The sequence below is a fragment of the Tauraco erythrolophus genome, chromosome 2 (genome assembly GCF_009769465.1).
Source record: "Tauraco erythrolophus isolate bTauEry1 chromosome 2, bTauEry1.pri, whole genome shotgun sequence".
NCBI lineage: Eukaryota > Metazoa > Chordata > Aves > Musophagiformes > Musophagidae > Tauraco > Tauraco erythrolophus.
Genome location: NC_141466.1, coordinates 38,881,933 through 38,898,748, shown reverse-complemented (window position 1 = coordinate 38,898,748; position 16,816 = coordinate 38,881,933). Strand labels below are relative to the sequence as shown.

Genomic DNA, 16,816 nt, shown 5'->3' with positions numbered 1-16,816 from the left:
TCTTAAGTTGAGATGAACAACTTAATGATATTGTTTGAATATCTATTAACAGAATGCATTGAAGTTAAAAAAAAAATGAAGTAGAGAAAGGGATCAAATGTGGAGTAGTGTGGCTCGCTTTCTCACCTCGGAGACATTCATCATGATGTTCTGCATAGAAGGTGCTTCTGAGATACCACAGTGGGATTTCTGAACATCAGAAGAGAAGGGAATTTAATGATGCTCCTCAAACTGATTTGTAGAAGCAATGTATGACTGATTTTTCACAGAATTGCTTTTCTTTTCCAGCTTAACCTGAAAGGCAGCGTACTAAATGCACATGTTTTTTATGGCACTGCGGAGCACAGAAATGTCTGTTTGAATGTTTTATTATGAGGCTGAAACAATGTGATGTCTGCAAACCTTAGGATTTATGACCGTTGAAATAGCCAAGATGTGATTTTCAAATGAAAACAAGCATTTGGTTTTCCTTTTTCAAACATGACTTGAGCATTCAGGATTGTTTGCACTTTTACTCTGCTTTCAGCTATGTGTCTTTACTACAGTTTTCAAGAACACTTCGAATATTTCTTCCTACTATTCTGTATAGCCGGATGCTACTAAGAACTGTTGAATTTGCAAAGTACTGGTAAAGAACAATATATGAATAAGTAACTTTTTTCCTAGAATTTTGCATATTAGCAAACTCAAGGATGTTTAAGAAGAGTTAACTTAACCAGCTCCTACTGTAAAGCTAGATAAAAGGCATATGCTATAAATGTACCTGTTATGCAGTATTCATGGACAGAAAAAATGACATTTTCTATGTTTAGTGATGCTTTTTCATGTGAAGTGAGCATAGCTGAATTATAGCCATTAGAACAAAGTGGTTTTTTGCTAAACATTGTATAGGAACTGGACAAAGGTCTTTCATTCTTAGCTGTACTTAAAACAATTTCCTGAATTGTTGTAGCCAGGTTTTAATTTCAGACTTTGCATGGGTATGTCTTCCAGTGAAAGTGTGATCTTCATTCTTCACTGAAACTTGTAGGAAGGGGGCAAAGGGAAGAACTGTGAGGTATTAATTGAAAGTATTAATTCACATAGATCCTTCTCCAAGCAGAATACTAAAATCCAGTGAACTTACACTTTTTTGGATTTTTCTGTGTGCATGTGCATGATTTGCATTGTACTGGGAGCTGAGAATTGGTTCAATTGCTACAAAAATACACTTTTGTAGAGATGGTATATGTTCCTTCTGTCTGTTTCAGGACAAACTTTCATATAAAGTTGTAGTATGTTTTAGGTAACTAGATGTTCTCTAAATGCTCATTTTCCCCTGAGGCCAGGTGTGTGTACCTAACATGGTTGCCATAGATCAGCAGACAAGCTTCAACAACTTTTTAACAAGTTGTGATGATGATAATGTGTCAAAGTCCTCAGTGTTTTATGGAAAAAAATGAGTTATTTCAGGCATTTGCTTTACTATGAATGCTATTTAAGCAGGGTCTTACTGGAGAGCTGTTTAGTCCTCTCATTCGAATATGATCAGTTTTAATTGCTTCTGCTTATGTTTCTTTTATCCCTCTCTAAACTTTGGGATATCTGAAAGCTTAAGTTTAATTCCTTCCTCTGTATGTGAGGGACATGGGTTGACACTGTTCATGGTGACTATAATTGGTTAATACTCAACTTATTGAATTCTCAGTCTCCAATTACGGGAAGTTGGCTTGTTTCTTAGTTTCTTGTCTGCTTGTGCTTGCCCAGCTTACTGTTGTCAATAAGTCTGAGAATCTGGGGAGTCCACTGATGACTGCCGGTACTTTGCGGCAAGTTAGATTTAGGGGTCATGTTGAAACATCTTACTCAGGTAGTCGCTGTACTCTTGCACACAGTATTCAGAGCTGAATTTGTTAATCAAGGAAGGAGGCAATGAACTCAATATACAGAAGAAAAATTGAAATGAGAAGCTGAACTATCAGAACTTTAGCAGAAGAAATATTACTTGTTTTTACAGCAAGTGAAAAACTGGAGTATCACATCCAGAGGAGACATTATCCTCTCCTTAGTGCTGGAAATGCCTTAGGTGGCGCACAGTGCCTCCAGAGCAGGCATCATACTTCAAAACCAGCATGGACCAGCTGGACAGAGTCTAAAGGAAAGGAAAAGTACTGGAAGTTCTAGAGAGGGGAAAACTGGAGAGTTAGAAGTGAGCCTGCAGGGGAGATAAATGTCTTCAAGCTGAGAAAAGGTTGATTGCAAAGAAAAGGCTATATTGTTTGCCCTGGGTACTGGACTTACAGCAAGAAATAAATCAGAATTTTTTATTTTATTATAAGGATAATTATGTTCCTTTGTATCGCCTGAGACAGTGATAGAAATCTTCATCTGACTTTTTCAGGTATAGCTGCTAATTCCTTAAAGCAAGAGAATAGATGTGATTTCGTAGTGACCCGAATACAGCTGAGTGCTCTTGTTTCCTCATCAGTTATTACCAGCAAATAACAGTTGATGTTTTTTAGTGGAACTGTCTAGATGCCTAAAAACAGAATATGCAAAATCAAAACCAGGAAGAGTTGAAATAACCAGCAAGTCAATTGACTCGGCAAATATGTAAAGGATAAGAATTGTACACAGAATTTAAGGCCTTAATTGTCTACTGCCTTACTTACTCGTGTAAGAGTAATGATGTGCTAGACTGTATTTTTTCTGCTTCCCTGGAATGCAGGTAGCTTTTTCAGTCAGCAGGGAGAAATTGGAAATGTTATATGGGGCCATTATTTATCCCCATATAAATGAGAAGCAGCAGAGGCCTGGCTTTTCTACAGCCCATCCTGTCTTGCCTACAAGATACCAGCCAGTGCCAGAGACCTGCAGGTATCAGGAAAGTGCACGTGTGCCGTTTTCTCCTCTGTGATCCTTCACTCAACTGCATGTGTCCCACCGTCTGCTTCTCTCTTTCGTTTCCACCGCTGCCAACTCTCAGTTTTCAGGTGTTGGAGCAGCTGTCCCTGCCAGGGCAGAGGCTTTGACCCAGACAGAGCCTGGGATGGTGGATGCAGCCCTGCAAGTCGCAGGCTGCGGGGAGCGCCTGAAGCCTCTTGCCGAGTCCCCGAGAGATGATGTCCTTTCCTGCAGGAGGTGTGCTGTTCTTCAAGAGCTGTGTCCAGGTGGGAGAGTTATGGCAGGAAGTGAGGAAGCTGTGCAGCATCAGAGAGGATGAGAGGAAGACAGGATCTTCTCACAGACGCAGCAGCTTCAAGAGCCCTGGACCCCGACTGCAGTGGAGACACCAGCAGAGTCTGCTCCTGGCAGAGCAGTAAGCGCAAAATCTGGGGAAGGTGAAGAGTGGAAGCTGATGACTTCTGGAACTGAGAAAGTGGCTCTAGCTCCACCTAAAGACTTGCAACTACGGAACTGTTTCACGTAGCTTCATCTCAAAGCTGAAGAGGTGGCTTCAAATGAAGCATCTGAGGCAACTGATGCTTGAGCCATGCAAGGCCACCAGGATGAAGCGGCAAGTGATAGCAATGGGCAGCTCCCTGCTGTGGTGGACAGAGGCACCCATCTGCTGACCTGATTGGTTGTCTAGAGAATTTTGCTGCCTGCAGGGGGCTTGGATCTGGGATATTGTGAAGGAAGTGCTGAAGCTTGTCCAGACTTGTATTACTTCTTGCTGTTCTTGCAGGTGGGCACTGCCAGGGATGATCTGGAGGGAAGAGCTGACTACTGAGCTCTGGGGCTGGTTAGTGAGGGGTACAGGGACCCAGGTGGTGTGCTCCTCAATCATGCTGGTGAAGGGAAACAGTGCAAAGAGGAGAGCACTGATGCTGCTTGTCAACAATTGATTGCAGAACTGGCGATGGCAAGAGGGTTTTAGTTTCTCTGACTGTGGGATCCTGTTTGAGGATCAGCATCTGCTTGCAAGAAATGGGATCCACCTCACCAAGCAGGGCAAAGCAGGATAGGTGGCCTGGTAAGGAGGGCTTTAAACTAGGGGCAGTGAGGAAGTTGCCAGCAGCCCTGTAAGGAAGTGATGGACAGGGTCAACAAGCAAAGAACCTGCAGTGATGTGAACAAAAAGGAAAGCAGGTCTTAAATGGTGTCACCTCAAGCATTTGCATGCTTCCATTTGCTTTGCATGGAAGCAAGGAAGTGCCTATAAGGCACCATTATCAAAAGAGCCACCAGACCCCCCTGGGGAAGTCAGCATGCTGGAGCATTTGTACAGGTGCACTGAAGTGTCTGTGCACTTCTGCACGCAGCATGGGGAATCAGCACGAGAAATTGGACATCTGTGTGCTGTGGCAGAGTTACGATTTTGTTGGGATTGTGCAGGCGTGGTGGGGTGGCTCCCATGACTGGAGTCCTGCAGTGGAGGGACACAAGCTCTTCAGGAAGGACAAGCTGGGAAGACAAGGAGGTCGAGTTGTCCTTGATGTGAGAGAACCGCTGAAACACATGGAGCTCTGCCTGAGAATAGATGATGAGCCAGCTGAGCGCTTATGGGTAGGGACTTCAGAGCAGACAGGTATGGGTGACATTGTGTTGGCTGTCTGCTGTAGGCTGCCTAACCAGGAAGAGCAAGTGGCTGAGGCCGCCTACAGACAGCCAGGAGCAGCCCCACACTTGCAGGCCCTGGTCCACATGGAGGACTTCAGCCCACCCCAGTATCTGTTGGAAGTACAAAACAGCAGGACAAAAGCAATCCAGGAAGCTCCTAAAGAGCATCAATGACAATTTCCTGACCGAAGTAATAAAGGAGCCAACAAAGAGGAGTGCTCTGCTCGACCTCATACCTGCAAACAAGAAAGGGCTCATTGAGGATGTGAAGGTTGAAGGTAGCTGCAGTGACCATGAGATGGTGGAGTTGAGGATCCTGAGAGAAGGGAGCAGAGCAAACAGCAAGATCGTGACCCTGGCATTCAGGGCAACAGACTTTGGCCTCTTCAGGGATCTGCTTGAAACAGTTTGATGTGATACAGCCCTGGAGGGAAGAGGGACCCAAGAAAGCTGATGGATACTCAAGAATCACCTCCTCCAAACTCAAGAGCAGTCCATCTCAACAGGTAGGAAGTCAGGCAAAAGATGCCAGGAGGCCTGCATGGATGAGCAAGAGGCTCCTACCAAACTCCAACACAAAAAGGAAGCATACAGAAGGTGGAAGCAGGGAGAGGTAACCTGGAAGGAATACAGAGACACTATCTGAGCATGCAGGGATGGAGTTAGGAAAGCCAAAGCTGGCTGGGATGTCAAAGGCAACAGAAGGACTTATAAGTGCATAGGCGACAAAAGGAAGAGTAGGGAAAATGTGGGCCTGTTGCTGAAAGGGGCAGTGGTCCTGGTGACAATAGGACATGTGAATGTAGAAGGCTGAGGTACTGAAAGCCTTCTTTGCCTCTGACTGTACAAGCAAGACCAGCCTTCAGGAATCCCAGGCCCCAGAGACTAGGAGGAAAGGCTGGAGCAAGGAAGACGTACCCTTGGTGGAAGAGGATCAGATCAGGAAATACTGAAGCAAATGACGTAGATTATGGCCCCGATGAGATGCACCCACAAGTGCGGAGGGAGCTAGTTAATGTCTTTATGAGGCTACTCTTGATAATCTTTGAAGGAGTGTGGTGATTGGAAGAGGTGCCTGAAGACTGGAGGAAAGCAAATGTCAATCCTGTCTTCAGGAAGGACCAGAAGGAGGACCGAAAGAACTACAGGTCAGTCAGCCTCACCTCGATCCCTGAGGTGCTGTGTCCAGTTCTGGGCTCCCCAGTACAACAGAGACACGGACATACAAAGAGCCACCAAGATGAGGAAGAGACTGGAGCATCTCTTCTAGGAGGAAGGGCTGAGAGACCTGGCCCTGTTCAGCCTGGAGAAGAGAAGTCTCAGGGGGATCTCATCAATGTGTATAAATACCTGATGGGAGGGTGCAAAGAGGATGGAGCCAGTGGTGCCCCGTGACAGACCACAGGCAATGGACAAAAGCCATCTGGACTGCTACAGCTGTCAGACCAACTTGAAATGTTAGGGATGTTGTGATCTTTATCTGCTGTTTTGCAGTCTTTGAGAAATTGAAAGCCAAACTGAAGATACTTATTTTTAGTCTTGTGTATTAATCTAAGCTCCTTGTCAGCCATGTGCTGTTTGTGTAGTCAGATGGAAAGTGTGAAGTGATGGATTCAGCTACCAGATTTGTGGTCCTGACACATCTGACCAGTATTTCACAGTGAAAACTTCCTTCGGATAGGTATTGCCTTTTACAGGTAATACATAGCTATCGATGACAAAAATTATGTATGTTTAAGCATGAAGCATATTGGAGATGACTTCCAGTAGTTCTGAAAAATTCTCTTACAGTAGCATCACGAAACCGCCCAGCAGTCTATTCCCCAAACACTTGACGAGCATTTAGTTTTGGAGTAATGACTGTGTGAGAGTGCTGCGTGTAGCTTTTCTTAAAGACAAACTATTATGTGTGTGCCAGGTGTGTTTTTGCAGGGGCCTTGGGTAGCATGAGAATGTTAGATGTGTGAAAATCATGTCAGTGTTGTGGTTTGTTGTGTTTTTTGGTTTTGGGTTTTTTTTGGTTAGAGTTGGAAGGGCCCTCAAAGATCATCTAGTTCCAACCCCCCTGCCATGGGCAGGGAAACCCTCCACTACACCAGGTTGCCCAAAGCCTCATCCAACCTGGCCTTGAACACTTCCAGGGATGGGGCATCCACAACTTCTCTGGGAAACCTGTGCCAGTGTCTCACCACCCTCAGAGTGAAAAATTTCTTCCTTACATCTAATCTAAATCTCCCCTTTTTCAGTTTAAAGCCATTGCCCCTTGTCCTATCACTACATGCCCTTGTAAAAAGTCCCTCTCCAGCTTTCCTGTAGGCTCCCTTTAGGTACTGGAAGGCTGCTATAAGATCACCCCGGAGCCTTCTCTTCTCTGGGCTGAACAGCCCCAACTCTCTCAGCCTGTTTTCATAGCAGAGGTGCTCCAGCCCTCAGATCTTCTTTGTGGCCCTCCTCTGGACTCACTCCAGCAGCTCCATGTCCTTCTTGTGCTGGGGACTCCAGAGCTGAACGCAGTATTCCGGGTGGGGTCTCACAAGAGCAGAGTAGAGGGGTGGAATCACCTCCCTCGACCTTCTGGCCACGCTCCTTTTGATGCAGCCCAGGATATGGTTGGCTTTCTGGGCTGCAAGCATACATTGCCAGCTCATGTTGAGCTTCTCATCCACCAGCACTCCCAAGTCCTTTTCCTCAGGGCTGCTCTCATGCCACCTGCTGTTTTCTTGCCATGGATTTTGCATTACTTTCCATTTATTTAGCTGGTGAAAACTTCAGGGAGTGCTTGTTCAGTGCTTTGGCTCCTCTCAAGAATCTTCCAAAACCAAACTGAATGAAGAGACATTAAATAAATGTTTAATCTTGTGATATAAACATAATAGATGATCAGTCCACCAGGCCTTCGGCTCTCCCTTCTCTTCTGTACACGTATGTCGTGTGTTGCTTTATTCCATTAAAGCACCAATAGTAACAGTATTTCATAGATCTGGAGACACTCCAAACTGTGGTTCATCCCAGATGAGAAAGGTTTCTCTGATACTATTATTTGTTTAAAAACAACAACAACTAAACCAGACATGTCTGCTCTTCTCCCTTCTAGAGAAAAGCAAAACCCTTCCTTACTGCAGTGCAGCCAGCAGAGGAGAAGCTGCCTCTGTTAACTCCCTTCCACTGCTTGCTGGTACTCCTCTAGTCTGCTGAGCATGGCTGTCGTACAGAGGCTGTCTTAGACAGATGCCATAGTAGGAGGACCGTGTCAGTATGGAATACTTCAGTAATGGGACTTAGAATTATAGAATGGTTTGGGTTGGAAGGGACCTTCAAGATTGTCTAGTTCCAAGCCTCCTGCCGTGGACGGGGACACCTTCCACTACACCAGGTTGCTCAAAGCCTCATCTAACCTGGTCTTGAACACTTCCAGGGATGGGGCATCCACAACTTCTCTGGGCAACCTGTTCCACTGCCTCACCTTCCCTCAGAGGGAAGAATTTCTTCCATATATCTAGTCTAAATCTCCCCTCTTTCAGTTTAAAGCCATTGCCCCTTGTCTTCTCACTCCATGCCCTTGTAAAAAGTCCCTCTCCAGCTTTTTTGTAGGCCCACTTTAGGTACTGGAAGGCTGCAATAAGATTTCTCCTGAGCCTTCTCTTCTCCAGGCTGAACAGCCCCAACACTCTCAGTCTGTCTTCAGAGGAGAGGTGCTCCAGCCCCCCTTCATATGCTTCCTGGCTATATACACGGTAACACAAATACTGTTATTTAGAATGGGCTTTAACCTGAATGTGTTATTAAATCCAACTCTGGTATTTTCAAAGATTGGTTGTGCCACACTGACAAAGAGTTGTCTCAAATGGAGAGGGCTTCCTACTACCCATTAAAAAAGACTTTGATTTTGCTTTGCAATCAGACATTTTTGTCAGTAATAAGCAAGAGGCAGTAGCTTTTCTAGTATTTACAGAAAGAAATGGATAGTTTAATTGTACATTGGCCAGAGAAAAGCTGTCACAGGAGTTGAATAATTCCTGGTCTTTTTCTGTCTGCTTTCCACTGTAGTGCCGCCGCCCTGCCTTGTGTTACTTACTAAGGTCTGGTGACCGTGGCCCAAATCGGCTGTTATATAAACGCAAGTTTTCAGTTGCCAGAGTTTCCATTTCTTGTTCTTTTTCTCTTCCTTTTCCACAGCAGTTTTGGAGATTTTTCCCCATCAACAATGTGAATCTACACTCCTTTCTCTTGATGATTTGTGGCCAGTTTAGCTGGTACCAGAATTGTTTTGTAGTTATTCTTTCCCTAATTTGTAGCACTGCCTTATTCACGAGCTTATTCAGGAGTCAGACATGTGTTTCCGAAGCTGAATGGTGAATGTTTATGTTGCAGTGTTTGTACGAGTCCAGTGTGACCATCACGGAGTTCTCGGGGCCTGGTCAGCAGCCCGCCAGCAAAACCAGGAGAAGTCTGGGGGCTGTTGCTTTAAGCAAGAAGATGGGTGTGCTACCATATCTGTGTGTGTCATGGTGGCTGCTTGCCTGGCTGATAAACTTCGGCGTGCAGTAACAATAAACAGACAGACCTGGTTGCAGATCCAGTCCGTTCATGGTGGTGCCATTAGGAAGATATTCCTTAAGTTTAAGAAAGAGTTGAAAACTGCACGTGCTGCGGGAGCCTTCAAGGACCTCTTCTTCCGAACACAAGACCAGTGCATCCCAACAGGCAGGAAGTCAAGAAAGGGCACCAAGAGACCTGCATGGTTAAATGGGGAACTGTTGAGCAAACTCAAGTGGAAAAAGAGAGTGTACAGATCATGGAAGGAGGGGCAGGCCACTTGGGAGAAATATAGGTCTGCTGTCAGAGGATGTATGGAGGCAACTAGGAAAGCTAAGACCTCCTTGAAATTAAACCTTGCAAGAAAGGTCAAGGACAACAGAAAGCGCTTCTTCAAATACGCTGCAGATAAAACTAACACTAGAGGCAATGTAGGCCCACTGGTGAATGAGGAGGGTGCCCTGGTGACAGAGGATAAGAAGAAGGCAGAGTTACTGAATGCCTTCTTTGCCTCAGTCTATACTGCTGGAGACTACCCTGATGAGCCCTGGAAACCTGAGGCTCCCGAGGAAGTCATGATAGAGGAGGAGTCTACCCTGGTGGATGAGGACTTGGCTAGGGACCAGTTAAGCAACCTGGCCATCCATAAATCCATGGGTCCTGATGGGATGCACTCATGGGTGCTGAGGGAGCTGGCAGATGTCATTGCCAGGTCACTCACCATCATCTTTGCTAAATCGTGGGGAACAGGAGAGGTGCCTGAGGAGTGGAGGAAAGCAAATGTCACTCCGGTCTTCAAAAAGGGCAAGAAGGAAGACCCAGGTAACTATAGACTGGTCAGCCTCACCTCCATCCCTGGAAAGATAATGGAACAACTTCTCCTTGGTGCCGTCTCTAGGCATATCAAGGATAAAAGGGTCATTAGGGACAGTCAACATGGCTTCACTGAGGGGAAGTCGTGCTTGACAAACCTGATAGCCTTTTATGAGGACATCACCCAGTGGGTGGACGATGGTAGAGCAGTGGATGTGGTCTATCTTGACTTCAGTAAAGTATTTGACACAGTCTCCCACAGCATCCTCGCAGCTAAACTGAGGAAGTGTGGTCTGGATGATCGGGTAGTGAGGTGGATTGTGAACTGGTTGAAGGACAGAAGCCGGAGAGTAGTGGTCAATGGGACAGAGTCCAGTTGGAGGCCTGTATCCAGCAGAGTCCCTCAAGGGCCGGTACAGGGACCAGTATTGTTCAACATATTCATCAATGACTTGGATGAGGGAATAGAGTGCACGGTCAGCAAGTTTGCTCATGACACTAAACTGGGAGGAGTGGCTGACACACCTGAAGGATGTGCTGCCATTCAGAGAGACCTGGACAGGCTGGAGAGTTGGGCAGGGAGAAATTTAATGAAATACAACAAGGGCAAGTGTAGAGTCTTGCATTTGGGTAAGAACAACCCCATGTACCAGTACAAGTTGGGGACTGAACTGCTGGGGAGCAGCACAGAGGAAAGGAACCCGGGGGTCCTGTTGGACAGCGGGATGACCATGAGCCGGCAATGTGCCCTTGTGGCCAAGAAGTCCAATGGCATCCTGGGGTGTATTAGAAGGGGTGTGGTTAGTAGGTCAAGAGAGGTTCTTCTCCCCCTCTACTCTGCCCTGGTGAGGCCGCATCTGAAATATTGTGTCCAGTTCTGCGCCCCTCAGTTCAAGAAGGACAAGGAACTGCTGGAGAGAGTCCAGCGCAGGGCCACAAAGGTGATGAAGGGAGTGGAGCATCTCCCTTATGAAGAAAGGTTGAGGGAGCTGGCTCTCTTTAGCTTGGAGGAGACTGAGGGGGGACCTCATTAATGTTTATAAATATGTAAAGGGTGACTGCCATGAGGATGGAGCCAGGCTCTTCTCAGTGGCATCCAATGATAGGACAAGGGAAAATGGATATAAGCTGGAACATAGGAGGTTCCGCTTAAACATGAGGAAGAACTTCTTCCTGGTAAGGGTAACAGCCTGGGACAGGCTGCCCAGAGAGGTTGTGGAGTCTCCTTCTCTGGAGATGTTCAAAACCCGCCTGGATGTGTTCTTGTGTGATCTGATCTAGGTGGTTCTGCTCTGGCAGGGGGATTGGACTAGATGGTCCTTTGAGGTGGATTCTGGATCCTTCCCTAACATTCTGTGATTAGGCAGGTGTATGCTAAGCAGTTGGGGATCATTTAGCTCGACTAAAATAAGGCCATAACTTAGCTATGCATTGCAATCCTGGCTCTTTTTCAAGGCATATACAGTTAAGTTGCGTTAAAAGTTCCCACTGGTCACGGGATGAGCTGTGTGTTTTATGAAATATAAGGAGAATGCCGTGTATGGGCTAATACACACACCTAAGCGAGCCCCCAGGCGGAACTGCATGTGTGCGAGCAGCAAAACCACAGCACCGAGACACACCTGGATGTCATTTGTTTCCAAAACATTTTGTGCAAGAGCAATAGAAAGCCCGAGATCCTGCACATATTTTAGTTTTTCAGTCATAGACAAAGGTAAGTTTTAGATAATTAGGCTTTTTCAATAAATGAAATGCGCTTAAAGAACTCTAAGCCAATTACAAAGAATTGTGTTTTAGAAATGTTATTACTTTAAGTAGATCAACTGAAATTTTACTTTTGCCTTTTCTCCAAAAATACTCTTCGTCTTAGTTGTAGTAATAGATTCCAAAGCACTTAATCTTTTGTTTTAGCTCTTCTCTAATCTATTCTGCGTATGAGAGGATTAATGAGATGTGAATTGTAATCTCCTTATTGATTTCCTAATTATTTTTCATAATCTAACTACAGCTCGTGATTTATGCTTCTTACCGGTAAAAACCGTGGGAGCAACAACAGGAATGAATAATCTGTATGTGTACGCCCTGGAGCTGGTTGGGGTTTTAGTTTTGCATGTTTTCTAACTTCTGTCTGCTCTGGTGGTCTTTCCACATCATACGTACTGATTTTTGTCTTTGGTCATACCACGTATTTTAAAATCCTCATTTACTTAACGTTAATTTCTGTAAACGAACTGGGTTTTGTTCGGTTCAGGAGCGAGGATGCGCAGTAAATATTTAACGTAACATCTTTTGCCGGTTTCATTCAGTGGTCTGTCTTGACCTTTCTATCCCAGAGCACTTCCACTAAACCAGCAGCTGCCACCTTGTCTGCGGCGTCCGGGGATCTCGATCTGTTCACTGAGCAAACAACAAAATCCGAAGAGTCGGCAAAGAAACAACTCTCCAAAGACTCCATCCTATCGCTGTATGGCACAGGAACCATGCAGCAGCAAAGCGCTCCGGGTAAATGGTTTTATGAAGGTTTCTATGCAGTCTTATTTTAAGTTTTACCTAGAATAGTCGCCTCCTACAAGTACAGAACTATGGTTGGGTACCCTGCCGCCCATAGTCAAATGAAGATTTTTATTTCTACCATTTAGAAAAATGAGAAAATCACCAAAATGTAATAGAGAAGCCAAGGGGAAAAAAGTTTGTGATTTTAATTTATTTTTAGTCGTTCAAATTATCAAGAATAAAATTTACTGAAAGATCTGGGAATTCAGCTTCTGCCATCTGATTCATCGGTGAAGGTCCGAGTCTCCGCTGTGCAAACAGCAGGCTGCCAGCGTCAGTACTGGCTGTTGTATCTTGAATTTAGCTGCGTTTGTCTGGAAACAAAGACCTCCAACACAGCGATTCAGAGATGCTGGTTCACCACAGGGATTTGCCAAACTCTTGTTGGCAGTTAACCTCTGATGGTGAGTCCCTTTCCTCTGAGAGGTTTTAAGCGATTTCTTACTTTTACCAGAAACTAAATTAACAGCACTGACGTCCCACTGGAGAAAGTTATTTAAAATTATTCTGGTGCACTGCTGGCTTGTGGGGACGAGGGAGAAAATCACAAAACGCTTTTGCTGAAATCTTCCCTTCTCTGGTACAGGTATGTTCATGGGGTCGTCTTCAATGCCATTTACCACACAACCATCAACTCATTTTCAAGGCTTTCCAGCCATGGGAGTTCCTGTGCCTGCAGCAACTGGGATGATGGGGAACATGATGGGACAATCGGTGCCGGTCATGGGACAGAGCACAGGCGTGATGGTAGGAATGGGAATGCCCAATGGATTTACTGGTACTGCACAAACTGGTGTGATGGGACTTCCTCAAAATGTCGTTGGACCTCAAGGAGGAATGGTGGGACAGATGGTCACGCCACAAAATAAGTATGGATTGCAACAAAACCAACAAGCTCAATGGAACCTCCCTCAGGTAAAGACTTGCTCTTCCCAGACCAGGCTGCTTTAGAAAAGATGCTTCTTTGCAGACACAAAACGTTTGGCTGTAGGAGGAAAGTTGCAGTGTAGCCAAGTTACAGACCACTGGACTATGAACTGCTCAGAGGCACGTGGCAAAAAAAAAAAATCTGTGAATAATTAAAGATAACATATAAGCAGAGAATAAATTTTGCCAATTTATTGGCAATTTTGCTATGACACTCAGTTCTCTGCCTCTGTCGCTGCTCTCGTCCCGGCACCTGAACCAGCCAGGTAAAAAGCTGGCTTAGCTGTAGTTACAAAATACTGAAATGTAAACACAGCCCTATAACTAATAGCAGAATTTGATTGCTTGAGGATAGCCATTAACAATTGATACTTTCACTTACAGACTTCTGGATAAATTTCAGTGGAATGTGCAGCGCTTTGCACTCCAACATTCTTCTGTAGATGGTTTGCTTAGGCTAATCTATTATTTATCTGTAGTATATCCGTGCGATCCTTTTATCTCTTAAACACGTTTAAAAGGTTCTTTAAAAGTGTTAGTGTGCACTTAGTGCTATATTTGTACATTTCCCAATGAAACATCTTGAAATCAGGTGTTTTAGACGTTATTGTGGGGACACACACAAACCTATGTGATTCTCTTGGAGTTCAGTAGGGATCATAGCAACTGTTTTTTTTTCACATTGTTCTTTAAATTATAAGAGCAATTTAATAATTCCACAGCAAGTGAACCTCAGTGACTTATTTAGGCTGGATCGTATTAGTTTTTACTCAGTCCTGTGGTGTGAACGTTTACGAAGGTGTGCAGCATTTCTTACGTGGATAAACCAGCCCCTATTTGAAAGTACAGGTGAGAATTTCACATGTCAAACCAAAAAAGTCTGTGGATTTACTGTTAACAGTCTTTTTCTAGGTGTCTTAACTCTAAAAAGACCCATATCAGCTTTGAAATGAAAATCATGCTGCTTATCAAATATATATTAAAAGTTGGCTTATAGAACAGGCCCTTAATGTGTTTCTGTACTATTTGCACATCAGATGATGTCAGTGTGCTGATGTTCCACGGTTTGTAGGGGAACTGTGACCTAATCTCTGGCTCCAGCTGAAAGGGAGAGAGCTTGCTTTACATACCAGAGTAGCACGCTTTATATACGTAGTCTACTACTTAAGAGTTCGACTCTGGAAGGGATTAACGACTAGGTAAAGCATGTTTTCATCAGCTTTTTTTTAATTTTCACATTCAGTGATGGGTTGTTTTTGCGGATAAGCATGTGAAAGCACACAGTACTGAATTCTACCCTGAAATGTTAGTTTGCAATTTATTTAACAATTTTTTTTTTCCATCAGTGCTTCAGTTTCATTTTGGAACCTGGTACTGTTTGCTCATGTTTACATGAACCGATTTTTACCTAATTGTCCTGGTTTCGACTGTGACAGAGTTTAGTTTCTGTGTGGCATTTAGTTGCTGGGCAGGCTAAACCATGATACTAATGCTGGCTCTAGCTTGGATCTAATGTTGCTTATCTGACATCCCTATTCATCAGCTGTGAATATTAATTGCTCCAAATGCTCTTCTGCTCTCCAGCTTACGAGAAGGGACATCTTTACTCTGTCTGTACAGCTAGGTTTTTGGCTTGTCAACAAGTATTTATTTTTTGGAAGGCAAGGGAGAGTAATCTGAAGGATACTTTTACATCGAGCCCTGAATATTACAGTGACCAGATAATATTTGTAGAGAGTAGAAATATTTTTGCACCATCCCTGAAGTGAATGTGCTGAATTTTGGACTCTTTCCCGCCTTTAACTAGATGTTGTCTTTAATTTCATGTGAATTATTTCACTTGGTTTTTAAGACGTAATCTCTTGATTAGATTCTTTAGCAAAAGCGGTTAGACTTGGTTAACGCTGCAGTTTATAAATCTGCCTCGTTCTTTGTTGATTGCCACCTAAACAGACAATTTCTATAAAAACTTGTGTGTTCGAGATTTTGAGGTCTCCAAATAAACATTGCTGAAACACCTGGAGTTGCAAACGTAGTCAAGGCTCAGTTACTTGCTTTGGTGTTTCTCTGTCGCAGTGGCCACAATTGTATTGGTCAGCGTTGACACTTGAAAGGAAGCTCTTGCCACAGGAGGCACATCAGGCTCTGTTGTCGCATACGCTCTGTAAATCCGCTCGTGGAGCGTTGGCACAGACTTGGCGCAGGCGCCCAGTGCTGCAGCCAGTCGGCTGATGCGTAACAGCGATGACTTGAAAAGAAACCGGTTCCAGCAAAGCTGCTGTCTTGAAAAATGCTTTGAAACTTACATTGAGTTGATATTTTGATTTACTAAGAAATAGTAATTTTAGGGAAACGTACTTCAACTGGGTTGCTGCTTGGCGGCGTGACTGCTTTTTGGCGAGGAGCGTGTTGTGTTTCAGCACCAATGCTAACCAGGCTCCTGTCTGTGCTTCACAGATGAATCAGCAAATGGCTGGGATGAATCTCAGCAGTTCCAGCAACGTGATGGGCTTTGGGCAGCCCCCCAGCACAGCGGCAGGATGGACTGGAAGCTCGTCTGGTCAGACTCTCAGCACACAACTGTGGAAATGAAAGTTGCAATAGCAGCCTCTCCCAGAACAGCCACCTGACATTCCTTGTTCAAACGCATTTACTTTTGCTGTTCCTTCCATGTACATATTCTTTTTCTTTTTCCCCAGCTGTTCAGATTAAGAATATAACTGACTGACCGTGTTGTGGTCTATATTGATTTAAACTTGATGTAGTGAAAAGCAGATCAAGAATCCATTTATACATCATTGGCAGCGTTTTCATACAACACATGATTTCATAGACCGTATATTTAAGAAGCTGCTTAACCACATACTGATTTTTTTCCCCTGGAAATTCTAGATCAAATGTTTGCATATAAGGGATGTAGCTATCATGTTAGTAATATCCAAAAATATGAACCCTGACCCCCCAAAATTACCCAGTAATCCTGTAGAAGGTACTGTATGAACAAATGTTTAATCATATATAAATAGAATGTAAATGTATCACTGAGCAATGTTTTCTAGTGTATCAGACAAATTTTGTTTCATCATACATTTCACTGTGATGTTATTATGGTGTGCATAACAGGGAATATGGTTATTGAAAGAAAGATAAACCTGGATGTTGCTGTACTTCTGCAAATCGATAGTTTATTCTTTTAAAAATGAGTGTTTGATCCATTTGAGTTTCCTGTGATGAAGTATCCAATCTGGCTCACGAGGCACATACACAGTATTAGTGCTGAGAACTGGTGGCACAATATGCATACAAGGTGACTCGGTGTGAACAGATATATTTTTCCTTGCAGAGATATCCAGGTTTATGACAGTGATTGTGTTTACATTTTATGGTGCCTCGTAATGATAAAATGTTATTTCCCTATATTAAAAGGATAAATCCATAAACGATT

General features: G+C 44.1%; 1 protein-coding gene across 3 annotated transcripts in view; it reads left to right on the top strand.

The window, feature by feature from the left end:
* The window catches only part of SMAP1 (small ArfGAP 1), a 107,580-nt gene extending 91,617 nt beyond the window's left edge, over nucleotides 1–15,963 (top strand). For all 3 annotated transcript variants that reach the window (XM_086608288.1, XM_086608286.1, XM_086608287.1), the window contains 3 exons: nucleotides 12,225–12,393; nucleotides 13,031–13,359; nucleotides 15,829–15,963. In XM_086608288.1, coding sequence (XP_086464414.1) covers nucleotides 12,225–12,393; nucleotides 13,031–13,359; nucleotides 15,829–15,963 — 633 coding nt within the window. The remainder of the gene's footprint in view (nucleotides 1–12,224; nucleotides 12,394–13,030; nucleotides 13,360–15,828) is intronic.
* Nucleotides 15,964–16,816: the final 853 nt, after the last annotated feature.